The sequence below is a fragment of the Ostrinia furnacalis genome, unplaced genomic scaffold, assembly GCF_004193835.3.
Source record: "Ostrinia furnacalis isolate ACB-3 unplaced genomic scaffold, ASM419383v2 OfSCF0216, whole genome shotgun sequence".
Classification (NCBI taxonomy): Eukaryota; Metazoa; Arthropoda; class Insecta; order Lepidoptera; family Crambidae; genus Ostrinia; species Ostrinia furnacalis.
In genome coordinates, this window is record NW_021130455.1 from 114,655 (window position 1) to 129,180 (window position 14,526).

General features: G+C 39.8%; 1 protein-coding gene across 1 annotated transcript; it reads right to left on the reverse strand.

Moving 5' to 3' along the window:
- Positions 1-2,428: 2,428 nt before the first annotated feature.
- Positions 2,429-11,140, reverse strand: LOC114356774 (protein jagged-1). Its single transcript, XM_028310133.1, has 8 exons — positions 10,903-11,140; positions 9,549-9,699; positions 8,296-8,454; positions 7,439-7,808; positions 7,237-7,386; positions 6,601-7,184; positions 5,370-5,561; positions 2,429-3,616 (listed from the first exon to the last, which is right to left on the reverse strand). The coding sequence occupies exons 1-8, from the start codon at positions 10,987-10,989 to the stop codon at positions 3,357-3,359; spliced, it is 1,953 nt and encodes a 650-aa protein (XP_028165934.1). The 5' UTR covers positions 10,990-11,140; the 3' UTR covers positions 2,429-3,356.
- Between the last annotated feature and the right edge of the window lie 3,386 nt (positions 11,141-14,526).

Below are 14,526 nucleotides of genomic sequence, written 5' to 3' on the forward strand. Positions count from 1 at the left end.
GTGAAGATGGCCGCACGTCTACGACATCGTCTACGAATTTCTATAAACGTAAACTATTGTTTAAAGCCTAATAACAGATTTTTAGCAAGATTACCAGGTAACGAGTAGGAGAGGTAACGCCACAAAGCAATTAAAGAAGTTCAAATTAGCAACCTCTGAAAAGATTCGGCAGTCCGATGCTAAAACTACTTAGGTACCTACTCGCACTTACTATTGTTGTCTGTACACAAAACACCGGGCCAGGTAGGCCTAGCTAGGCACATGGCATTCGTATATTGCAGCTCGACATATTTAGCGACAAATTAATCAATAACGATCGGATTCCTGTGGTAATTTTTCTTACCTATGTCATTGCCTGTCTGCCTGCAGTGTATTGCGACTAAGCTGGACGTAAGATTTCAAGATAATTGATTTTTTATTTAAATATATGTCTAATTGAGATTGAAAGCCAACTTATTATTGTGTTTGCTTTTCACCTTACATAAAATATGATGCATGTATGCCTACGCTTTTTCAATTAACCTTTTCATTATTAACCGTTGGACTTTCACCCAAGGTGGACAGATGACCTTATGAAGGTTTCAGAAAGGCACAGGATGATGGCCACTTCCAGCCTGAAATCCATCCACAGCCAGCTGGAAATCATTGAAAGCCTAAGTTCTGCAGCAGTGGGTAGACGTCCTGTGACTGATGATCACATTAGTCAACATTTCTAGCTTCAGTCTTTGGTTAAGCAAAAAATGTAATTCATTGAACTATTTGTGTCTGATATGCTACGAGTAGATATAGTATTTGATCAATCAAGATCGCATTATTTTTAACAAGATTTCAGACTTAATCAATTTTAAAATATGGACACCCTCAACTCAATTAACGAGCAGTCTAAAAGTCTAGGTATAAATATATTTAGGCCTATCCGGTATTGCAACTGATACCTAGGTTGTCTCATATGGTTTTGCATATATACATTTCCGTCCACCTAATTTCAATTAATCAGGAGGTGCATTTTCTACATGCTTTACCCTACATTCTATTAATGCATTCAATCAAACTGTTATGAAACTTCATCATCATCATAATCATTTCAATCAATGGCAGCTGTATCAGTCCACTGCTGGACGTAATTAAGCCACAAGGAGCACCTTCCACTTTTACCTATTACCAGCCAGTCGTCAGTCCATGGAGTAGGTAGATAGTAGGAAAAATTAGTAATAAGTATTTAAAAAACATAACTACTTATATAATACTTTAAGATCGCCGACGATTCGAATAGTAAGATGCCTAAACCCTAAGCACCTGTGATTAGTGAAGCTTGGCGGCTCTACATACGGCGTTTGTAATGGTTATGGCCAAATACCAACTTGCCCTGAAGATGAAGGAAGAATTTATTCTTCGTAAAAGTTTGAATTGGATGATGCCATCAACAAACAGTGAGTTTGTACTTCCTAATGTACATAACCACTAACTGCAATATCCTAAAATAATCAGAAAGGACTTTTTAAACACTTAAAAACAATTCATTTTAGGTTATAGATTTGAATTTACATCTTACTAAAAGATATTAAACACTCACTTGGAATCCCAAAGAAGGGTAAGTATAGGCACTTGCCAAGTCATGGGCTTGGCCCATCACCAATGGGATATTAAGTATAGGAAATTACATGATAACGAACACTCTCGTTACTGGATTTAAGCCCTTTTATGTGGGTACATAAATTGCCTGGCGAGCAAGTGGGCAAGTTTCCTAAAATATAGATCACCTCGATGAATAAACATTGGCAGCTCGCTACTCATTCTTGTATAATTAAACGATTAGATAATCTATTGGTTATTGTAAATTTAAAGGGTGGCTTTATAGCCATCTTAGAGTGTCGTTTAACGGTGCTATTCCTACCTCTCAACAGCACAAATACAACGGAACAACTTCTGTAATACCGAAGTGTAACCATTATATGTAGATCCTGAAAATTGTAGACATGCTGAAACTCAACCACTGAAGGCTAAGTTGAGTAAAACTAGGTTAATAAAAAGTAGTGCATAGTTTGTGGAAAGATCCTACTAATATTATAAATGCGAAAGTTTGGATGTCTGGATGTCTAGATGTCTGGATGTCTGGACGTTTGTTACCTTTCACGTAAAAACTACTGAACGGATTGTGATGAAATTTTACAGTATCGTCATAAATTATAGCCTATACGTTATTCTGGGTTAGAATAATAATCTAAGACTCTGAAAATGAAAAAACACTGTGGGAAAACCGAATATCTTAAGCAGAATTTAAATTTAAATATATTTATTTCTCATAATCAATACACGTTACAATTATCTATCTTAATAATGTAATTAAAAGTGCAAATTTATTTACTTAACTAATTAACTAATAATAAATTATGTCAACACAATCAAACATTCAATAAATAAATTCTCAAGCTTTCCAAATAAATAAATTCACTGATTACAATCACACATACAATTATTTTTGCAAGCTACGTTCGCGTTTAGAAACTTCAGCATACAAATTCGGCGTCAGATTCCAGAAATACTGTTACAAATGCCAATTTTTTCACGAAGAATGAGCATAATATCACGGAATCGCAACCTACATTACTATTCCCAAGCTTTTTCTGAATTTCAAGATCTACAAAGATTATTTCAATAGAAATAGAGATCTTTTTAATAGAAATACTTTATGTATTTATTTACAAGACTAAGATGTTTCTAAACGCGAACATATTGATCATTATTACACAACACAAGAAATCTTCATGAATGAAACTACAGAACAAATCAAGTTTTAACCTATGTAGTAACGTAAAATATGTTATAGCGAATGAAACTTTCCACGAGGCTCTACCTAGCCTCACTGTCTGCAGACCTATGATGTACACAAACATGGCTTACACCTGGGTATGCATCTTAGGTCCAGACGAAGTAAGATACATCGTCCCCAATAAATAGACTTATTTCACTATTCCCCGTTGACAATCCCCGTTAACGGGGATTAGTGAACAAAAAGTTCATTAATCCCCGTTATAATAGGATTTTGTTTTGATTTTATAAGCTCCAATTGGCATTCCGTTGACGGGGATTGTCAATGGGGAATAGTGGAATAAGCCCAGAAATACTACACTATGCAGAACCGGGACTACTGGAAAAAGAACATAGATCACAACAGATCAAAACCGTTCGCAGAGATATAGAACTCTACTGAACGTTCATACAAAAAAGACATTTTACTAGTTTTCAGTCTTTACAGTATTAGATGTGTCATAAAACCACATAGCACCTGACCTCGAAACAAAATGTGCCAATACGAAGGACTAAATGCGATGTCAAGGCCAAATAGCCAATAAAAGTTACTCAGTTTCATTGTCAACATTGTCAGGTTCAGTGGCGGTTTCGACGCTAGCGGGGCTGGTTTCCACGTTCGCCGTAACGGTATCGGTAGCGTCGGTGACGTTCTCCGGCGTGGTCGGAACGTCCGGCGTCTTCTCGCAGTTGCGACCGCTGATGCCGGCGGGGCATTGACAGCGGTAGTGACCGTCACCAGCTTCTAGTGACTGACACTTGCCGCCGTTTTTGCACGTGTCCGGGTTCTTGTCGCAGTAGTTCAACTCTGGAAGCAGAACAAAACACGTATTTAAAATATTTTTTTATAAAGATTATTAGTAATGTGTTATTGCACAAATTACTATAGTCCCGTTAGCCCCTCGTACTAAGCTAAATATGCTGGTGTCACGAGTGAGCTCACTACAATAGTCTAGCGGCGCGGCGGTGTGGGGACCGAACCCGCGTTCCCCGGATCACGAGTCGGCCAGTCCGACCCCTTCACCGTTCGGCTATCGTGGCTTCATTTTTTTTTTCAACGTTTGGGCATTTTAAATGTATTTTTATAGTTCCAGTTTAATTTTAACTGCTTGGGACCAGTAATGTGGTCGCCGGTGATTGCTAAGTAGTTCAGGTGGTAGTTCAAATCCCGATAAGGGAGAATGTTGCTAGATGAAACATGATATGGTACATATACATTATACATTAATTACTTACCATTTTAATATGTTATCTAGTGTAGTAAACTCTATATTTAGTTTGGTACTACGAGTAAGCGATAGTTAAAACCACGTATAGCAATTTGATAAGATGTTAAATTATCTGGGTCGCTAAATACAGGTTTTGCTTAATTTAATTACCTACTATTGATATAGGTAGATAGCTCCTACGTATACATAAGTTGACAAATGCCTTTACACCTCCGTAATACTACGTAATGGAGCTTTTTAGCCACCAGATAACCCGTCGATCGTGAATATCCCAACAAGATTATTCAACGAGAAGTCCTCAGTCATATTTGGTCCTAAAATCCTAATCAGAAGCCGATAATCTATAACGGAAACCCATACCCGAGGCGCGATGTAACGTATGCCACAAAATTACGTACATTCCTACCGCTAAGGGAATATGTGTTCTAGTTTACATAACTGTGGATTTCTAGTTTGTACGGATTTAGAATCATCTCTCCGGGTGGCGGAGCCAGCACGCAATTAGTGCTTATGGGCTGGTACGCAACTCGTCAATTTAAAACTTGCAACTGTAACACATAAGACATCCTGTGAGAATTTGCTAATTGGATCACGATTGGAATTTGATTCTAGAGTTTTATAATTCATCCTTGAACATGAGAGGTGAAAGCAAGCGGTTCATTAAACAGAGTTATCCGATAAATAATAAACATAATCATTCACACTTTGAATGCTAAGATTTGTATAACAGTTTAGGTATCGTATTCTAAAAACGGCCCAAATTCTTAACCACAGCAGGGAAGCACCTAAATTGACCTGCACCTTTATTTCACAGAAATTCACTGTACTTAATTAACACCAAGGCTGTGAATATGTCAAGCATTGGACCAGAGGCAAAGAATGCATTTCGGCAAAAATGGTGTGATGCCTTCTCTCTAACTCGGCATGGGGCACACTGAAAACCAGCGTCGTGGCCTTCCTCACCGTGAGCCACGGCATATGCTGAGATGGGCATCGCTGTGCGACAGGGTGGTACTGCTCACTTTACTTTCCCTTCCATTGTATGTTTTATGTGTTACCTCTGTCTTTTTTGTTTTTTTTATTTACCTCTTTTGTCTTTTGTGATGTCCATTGCAATAAATATTTCTTTCTAAAGCCTGGTCCGTGCGCACGTAGAATCCCGTCCAATGACCCCAAGCTACCCATCCCTATCACTCGCGCGTAATTATGTTGCTGTCGCGACTGTGCGACGGGCGCCCGCAGTGAGTGTGCGAGCGCGACAGCAATACTTGCTCACGGATAAGTAAATACTAACTGCTGAAAAAAAACTTCGGCTCTAACTTATTGACTGACCTTCATCACACAGCATGCCGCCCCATCCCGGTTCACACGTGCACTCCCAAGGCCTCTCACACGTCCCGTGCACGCAGCCTGGGTACGGATGGCACTGGGCGCACGACGGGCCGGTCCAGCCGACCTTGCAGCGGCATTCGCCCGGCCGCCGGCAGTAACCTCGCTCATTGTGGCAACCGGCAGCGCAAATTGCTGGGGGAAAATTTATAAAGTCAACCAATATTAAAACATTTCGTTTTAAGAGTAAAAGGTGCTCAGAGAAACCGTCAGTCTTAAAATCGATCACGCACAACACATGGCGGAAAGCCGAGCGCAATAATCTATGTTTGTTTACTCAATTTTACGTTATACTTCGGTACAGTAACAATTTAATTGTGAGAGAAGTGGTGTCAGAACTAGGGCAAGAGGCTGTATGCCAGTACTCTGTAGATAGCATAGAGTAGAAGGTAAACACAACATTGGAAGAAGCTTACATAAGTTAGGTAGAGAGCAGGTAAACCTGATCCTGGCAAAGATAATCTTTCGTCTTTTAAACATATCCTCTAAATAGCTGTCATATTTTACAGAGATCCAAATCGAATTACATCTAGAGACTGCATCTTGTAATTAGCTGAATCTATTACGTTAATTGGGAATCTAAATTAGGATGATTAGGATTAATTGAGTACAAATGACAGCAGTAAATTATAGTAATTATCCAAAAAAGTAACGCGATCCGAGGGATCTATACGTGCAGTACCGTGCAGTAACAAGTCGCGTTCCGCGGATAAAATAGTCTTCGCCATCGCCTTGCTATGGTGGTTACGTGCACAGTTACGTGGTTGAACTGTCCTCTACGATAGTTTTTTTGGACCGTTAGCCCTTCGCAGCTTCGTGATAAGCTAAATATGCTAGTGTTACGAGTGGGTACCTAAACCACAATAATTCAGCAACAGCGGGGTTTGAACTTGCATCCCTCGGATCTCGATTCAGCCTAGCCAGTCCAACACCGACACCATTGGACTATTGTCGCTATTTAATACTTACGAGTCTGGCACAGCAGTCCAGTGTACCCTGGCGAGCACTTGCACTCTAAAGGCTTGTCGCAGTAGCCGTGCTGACAGCCGGGCAGGGACTGGCAGGCGCGGCAAGTGGGCCCGGACCAGCCGAGGCGACAACGGCACTCGCCGGGCGTCTCACAGTAACCGCGGCCGGCTGAGACTCTAACCATGATAAGTATTTAACACTTACCGAGTCTGGCACAGCAGTCCAGTGTACCCTGGCGAGCACTTGCACTCTAGAGGCTTGTCGCAGTAGCCGTGCTGACAGCCGGGCAGGGACTGGCAGGCGCGGCAAGTGGGCCCGGACCAGCCGAGGCGGCAACGGCACTCGCCGGGCGTCTCGCAGTAACCGCGGGTGGCTGTGACTCTAACCATGATAAGTATTTGACACTTACGAGTCTGGCACAGCAGTCCAGTGTACCCTGGCGAGCACTTGCACTCTAAAGGCTTGTCGCAGTAGCCGTGCTGACAGCCTGGTAGGGGCTGGCAGGCGCGGCAAGTCGGCCCGGACCAGCCGAGGCGGCAACGGCACTCGCCGGGCGTCTCGCAGTAACCGCGGGTGGCTGTGACTCTAACCATGATAAGTATTTGACACTTACGAGTCTGGCACAGCAGTCCAGTGTACCCTGGCGAGCACTTGCACTCTAAAGGCTTGTCGCAGTAGCCGTGCTGACAGCCTGGTAGGCGCTGGCAGGCGCGGTAAGTGGGCCCGGACCAGCCGAGGCAACAACGGCACTCGCCGGGCGTCTCGCAGTAACCGCGGGTGGCTGTGACTCTAACCATGATAAGTATTACACTTACGAGTCTGACACAGCAGTCCAGTGTACCCTGGCGAGCACTTGCACTCTAAAGGCTTGTCACAGTAGCCGTGCTGACAGCCTGGTAGGGACTGGCAGGCGCGGCAAGTGGGCCCGGACCAGCCGAGGCGGCAACGGCACTCGCCGGGCGTCTCGCAGTAACCGCGGGTGGCTGTGACTCTAACCATGTTAAGTATTACACTTACGAGTCTGACACAGCAGTCCAGTGTACCCTGGCGAGCACTTGCACTCTAAAGGCTTGTCACAGTAGCCGTGCTGACAGCCTGGTAGGGGCTGGCAGGCGCGGCAAGTGGGCCCGGACCAGCCGAGGCGACAACGGCACACGCCGGGCGTCTCGCAGTAACCTCTAGTAGCTGAGACTCTAACCATGATAAGTATTTGACACTTACGAGTCTGGCAAAGCAGTCCAGTGTACCCTGGCGAGCACTTGCACTCTAGAGGCTTGTCGCAGTAGCCGTGCTGACAGCCTGGTAGGGGCTGGCAGGCGCGGCAAGTGGGCCCGGACCAGCCGAGGCGACAACGGCACTCGCCGGGCGTCTCGCAGTAACCGCGGGTGGCGTGGCAGTCGGAACGGCAAATTGCTGGGTAAACAAAAGATAAATAATGTAATATTTTATTCAGTTTATGTAGTTAATTCACTGGCATTAAGTCCGCCTTTTTACAGTGCATGTAAGTTCTACATAAATGGTACCTATTGGTTTGAGGTGAGATTAATTTATTAACAATGCAGTTCATAAAACAAGTGAAAGAATTATTGGAAAAGAGTTACAAGAGTGTGATTCACTCCAGCACGTCACGTCTCACTGCTTACTTGTTCTGAATCGTCAGTTTTATTGATTGTAAAGAGGAGCGGTTTTTCTTGTCACAGGCAATGTATGGCTCTACTGATATTTCGATACACCACCTTACCACGGTACCGTGACCTTACTTCAACCGTAACTATAACCTTAAGGGGTGTTTTTGTGTGCAGTTTGACAGATTTTTGACGATTATTAAAATTAAAGTAAGATGGTGCAACCCGTGCAACCCGGAGGCAAAAAAGACAAGTGGAAAAACAAAACCACTTACGTTCAGAACAGAAGAGTCCGTCCCACCCCTCCCTGCAAATGCACTCGAAGGAGACGTTGCAGTAGCCGTGCTGGCAGCCCGGCAGCGGGATGCACTTGTTGCATTTCTCCCCGTAGAAGCCCAGCTTGCAGCGGCACTCGCCCGGCCGCTTGCAATAACCTTTACAATATTGAAAAAATGTTTTACACGAAGAAAAATTGAGTTTAATTATATTTCGTGAACTTGTAGGTTAGCGTCTTTCACAGGTCAGGTCCCACTAGTATAAATCTTAGGTAGGTAGTATTTACTCAACGAAGCCTTTTTTCCTACAACGAGGAAGCCCTTGGCCTGCATCTCACCTAATGGAAAGTGATGATCAGACCGAAGGTAGAAGCGAGCTTCACTCGGAATCCTCAACCACAAGGAGCTTATCTCCTAAGTCCTACCTTACCTTACCTTATCCGGTTACCGGAACACAACAAGGCGCAAGTAGATACTTACGTCATTTAACATTACTATGATGTCTCACAGTGCGCGTGGACGCACAGGGTGACATATGAACCAATCACAGAGCTCTATTCACGCGTTCGTATTGCTGCTTCACTTAAGCAAGCATCGTTTGTGAATACTAGCGTATCTATACTAGTATAGCACTAAGTTCTGTTTATGCTAAGTGCCTACTTCTAGGTCAATATTTATTACATTAACATTAGTAAGTCCACAACAGAAAGCTCTCTTGTTGTAGACTTTCACGGCGAGAGTTGCTTGCATACACGGTAAAGCTTTTGTTCAACTTCTTTGTCACTTAACAACGAGGACAATGACTCTATCCCGTAGAATAAAAGATAACAGTTACCATACACCGTTGATTAACAGTATGCCATTTATAGCAAAGAATACAAATGGCGCCCGACGTGGGGTTTGTAAAATTTTCAACAAACAACAACAACAACAAAGCAGATATTTGACTTCAATCACACCTGATGTTGAGCGACATGCGGTCTAGGATGGTACATACTTGCCCTGTATGTGCCTATTTACTCTCGCCTTTTTGCATCTATCTAATGGCGGACAATATTCCAAATGTTATTTTGGTAGGTACTTAGAACAATGACTTCTGCTTTTCAGTTTGTGCAGTAGCAGGGCAATCCGAGATCATAATACCTACTTATAAAGTCTACCTCTACCTTCAAGAGAGTCACTTTCGGTCATGATGATGAGTGAATGCCTCCAAAGAAACATGGCTTGCTTTTACTATGTGGAATAGTTCTTACCCTGCAGAGGATCGCATCCTTTCTTGCATATGGGCACGTCACAGAGGTCTCCCTGCCAGCCAGGCAGACACTTGGGCTCGCCCTTGTCGTCACACACGTAGTGGCTGTGCTCGCTCTGAACCGCCGGCAGCTCGCACGCCTGCAGGGCACTCTTTGGAGTATACACGGAAGGTGTGAGTGAGGGTACGTGCGAACAGATGTGTAGCTAGAGCTTATACAATGGTGCGTGATTCGTGCAAGAAGTAGAGTTACAGGACGTATCAAATCAACACACAATATTTATTTGACATCATGCATAAAATTTATGTTACCAGTTTCGTTTCTTGTTAGCACAAAGAAAGACTATCATTATATTAGTTTAATAGGATGGAAGATTAGGCTACTAAAAATTTTCCTTTCATCATTAATCGTGATAGCCCGCCATTAATCATGCGTAAGTGAATTAGTTATTCGTCCTTTTCGTGCAATTTATTATTATCAAAATACTAATAAAAATGCTTTTATTGAAGTAAGTACATATAGGTTTTATTTAGTCATTTAATGTAGCCTACGTAGTAAGGATAAAATATTAAAAAGGCTCCACTTTCGTTCCATCCTATCGCAGGATCTGGTTTGTATGCGCGATCTCCGTGACTCAACGGAACTTTCTAATATCGAGAAAGCCGCGCGAAAGTCGGCCGCGAGGAAAACCCGGAGAAAATATTAAATAAACATCGCAATATTAAATTATACAACAAATTACAATACCTCGCAACAATTATTTACATATTTTACAAAATTAACTATTAAGTAGTTCTACAGCGAACTCTACATTTTCCACTTTTGTTACCAAACGCAAGATTGTACAAATCCCGCGCGCCTTTTGGTAAGATCTAAGACATTTTTTGCTAAAGCACTTGTGCACTATTCAGTGCAAATTGCGTAGAAATTCTTACAAAAAATAAATTCCTACTTTTAAGATGCAATTTCAGGGCAGCTATGCTGTTTGCAATTCCAAATACACACAATAAGTATGTGCTAGCAATGTGCGGCCCACTGTATCATAGACGGTAAAATTTTCTGGAAAATTTTTAGTAATGATACCTGTCGAGTTACCGCGAATTAATCCTACAACCATTTTCAATTAAGAAATAATTTCACCTGGTATTTGATACATTACATCGCTGAGAATTTCATACATTGCATTGATTAGTTTGATCAGTTTTGCGCCTATTGCTGTGTTAAGACATAGTAATTAAATCTTTTATAGAAATAATCAGACTTTTATTGACTACACGAATAGAGCACGAAAAATAACTTCTACGTAAAAAAGCGAAAGCAGAAAAGTCAGAGTTTAAGTTGATACGTGACTTACCTGTTTCTTCCACTTGGGTATGTACTTAGCCGGCAAAACAACTGGCGCCACACAACATATTACGAACAAAATGATTATATTCCTCATTTTGGAGCACTAATCCATCTACGTTCCCGGCACGGTACTTATGTCGCGAATCGTCAAGTGCAAGCTGTATATTTAACGGTGTATTTTTTATAGGAATATAGACACAAATGCAGCGCGCGCGCACTCTCCGCTGGTACTGTTATGCGTGTTATTGAACTTGAGTCGGATGGGCAACTTTCGCCGCGGTCGCTTTTTACGAGGCCACGAAATAGGCGGCGCGAGTCAGTGGTTGGTTATGTTGCAGTCAAAACTCATAATCGGTTAAAACCACTTTTGACCGCAACAATCAGTCAAAAGTGGCTTTGACTGATGCTCTTGGTCAATATCACTTTTGACTGATTTTTCCAGTCAAAAGAGATTTTGACCAAAGGCATCAGTCAAAACCACTTTTAGCTGTAAAGAATCAGTCTAAATTCGTAGGAAGTATTATTATTAGTGAAAATTACTTGGAAATCATGAAAAATGTGTTAAAAAACCATTTCAAAGTCTAATTTTTTGTTTGTTTTTGTTCTAACTTTTGAAAACGCTGTTCTTATGGCCCCACTAATTCTATTAGTGACATACCTATTCCAGTGTAGTGCCTGAGACTTATAACCCAGTGGAAATGCAAATATTTAAAATAAGTCTAGGCAAGGAGCTCTAGCGATTTTTATTACCCTCTTCCAACACTGGAACAACAAATTCCAGAATAATAGAGAAAAATAAAAGTCAGCATTACCTCGTACGTATTTATTACTGTTTGTTTATATTATTTTTTGTGTTCTATATACACTATAATGTAGTTTATAAAGCTATATACACATAATTTAGGTCCATGTTACATGATTTTACATTATCGAAGCTCTGAACATTATAATAGTATTATAAAAGTGTTTTACAACAAGAGCATAATAATAACAACCACTTACAATCAGAAGGAATAATAGGAAAAGCAATGGTTACAAGAATATTTATAAAAGTCAACTTCAATATCCATTAGAAAAATACACTACTTGTATTGCGTCGAATACACGCTTTCAATTCGAATATTAATAGTATTTAAGTTAAAACATCACGAATTAATTATATTTTGAAACATCTAGTAATTAGCCATCTCCATTCATTAATTATTATGATATTTCTTGAAGTTTCGATGTTTCTTGACGGTTGAATAAAATTTTATAAAAATCACGTCGTTAGATATCATGTAGTAACATTAACAAATGATAAGTAGAAATCAGAATTGATTATTTTCTGAATATCAAACATTTATAAGAATTATTGGCACAAAACGTTTTTTTCGACGGATTAAGTATTTTGTTACGGGATCAGCTAAGTATTGCAACTATTTTGATAACGACTAATATTAAATTATTATTATTTATTGACGATTGCAAATGAAAAGTGAACATGCGTTGTATAAGTCACACTTACTTTTTATACCATTATGCATTCACAATACGTACAATTGACATCGAGACGTGTCATATTTTCGTGCCGCGCATTACAATCGATGCTGAAACTCATAGATTTTGACTCATTGCCAGTTTAAGTAAAAGATTTCAGTGAAAGCGGATTTATCTGAATGTTTTTTTAAAAGAAAAAATCCGAATGTTTTAATAATACATCTCTGTCCCAAGTCTCAAATACACGAGTAAATTCAATTTGCTAGAATGAGTTGGTCGGACTTCAATGAACTAATTGCTTTTCCTAATTATTTTTGTTTACATAAATATTTATAAATAAGTAATACATACAAATGGATAGTACACTTTTACTCAACATTTAATCATAATTTAAGCTAAATATGTATTAGATACATTTCAGAAGTAGGCATGTTAATTTAAATATTTTCATGTCAAAGGATTTCATCAATATTTTGGAAAATCATTGCGACATCTATAATTAAAAATGATTTCTAATACCACCACGTCACTTGGCGTGTTAATCCAGCCAGAGCAAAATAGACCTTGTGTCTAATACACAACATATAGTATGACGAAACGAATATTTGTACAAATAGGCGATAATGCAGTAACGGAATCATGAAAAAAGTTCCAATCTATGAATTTACAGTAAAACTTAATGCTTTAAAAATCAGCATGGCATTTCCCATAGATTTAATATAAATTACAACAGTCTACGACATTATAACTTAAGAATAGTCCATTTTTATTCGAGTCTGGTCTCAACATAATCTCATCCAGATATAAATATGGTTTAGGTACATTATACACCTCACAGACTTTTCGGGCTAAATAAATAACGAGTTTCATAATAAATAATAATAAAATTAAAATTGAGATAGTTTTAGCTTCTTGCCATCAGCCGAGGCAATTTTTTGTCAAATTACGAAGTGGTGCCTATATCAGCTCAAATTGGCATGCAGCTATGTCATGGGAACATAGCTCGTATCAATATGCATGCCTCGCCGAATCCGTGCCAGCCTTGTTTAGCTAGATCTACATGCCAGGCGACACATATTAGTAATTTATTTTGTATATTTAGTACGACCGCACCTTTCCACACCATCTTACATTATACAAAATTACACCTTACACCACCGTAATAAAGATTGCGATCAACGGCGACTATTCGCCTGCTAAAACCAAATAAGCACCGAATCGTTCCAACTTTTACCGTTGTAACCCCAGTTGACAGTTCCTCTATAAATATTAATAAAAATAAAAACGAAAAAGAATAAATAATTAATATAAATATCTTTCTTCGAATAATTTGCGACATGCATGTGACTAACTTAAATCAGATCGTAAAAAGTGGCGAATAACACATCTAATAAAACTGCTTATATCACTAAAATATTCTAGATATGAATTAAGCCCTGTGTATATTGCGTGTTTAAACAAATACAGGGTGAAACTATTGCGATGATTTTTTATAATTATTATAATACTCACTGTTATGTGTAAATTCTTAACGTTTATGTTATTGCCTAATGAAGTGTTTACAAACCAGTGTCGAAGGTTAGGTTAAATGTCACAGTTATACAGAGTGGATTACTGGAGAGACATTTTGGAGATATTCAAACCAACATTCACAGATTTGTAAGAAAAAATCAATGATTAAGAAAACGAGTAACTTACACAGGTTTAATGCCAATCGATCCCGTTTCTGATAAGTACCAAAAGTTTGAATGTTCGACTGATATTAAAGTAAAGAAAATCACTCTCAAATGTAAATTTTATACGAAATCTTTGAATGTAGATAAAAATTTCCACAAGTAAGGTGTCCTAAAAAGAATTCATTTATCAAGGTTTTTAGTCAAATCCACCCTATGTCGTTCCATTAGAATTCATTAGATGATACTTAACTGCTTGTTACATATCCACGTAGGTTACAAAACGGATTACACGCTGTGTCCACTTGTCAACATATTTGTCGTATTACGTTATATGACACATCAATATCTTGTTTACCACAGCCCTAGGTTTTCTATTCTATTGTTTCCCGACTGTTGAAAAGAGGCTCGTATAATCCATTTCATACTACTTGTATTAATGAACTTTTAAAAACTTTCAGATTTTAGAATACACATCA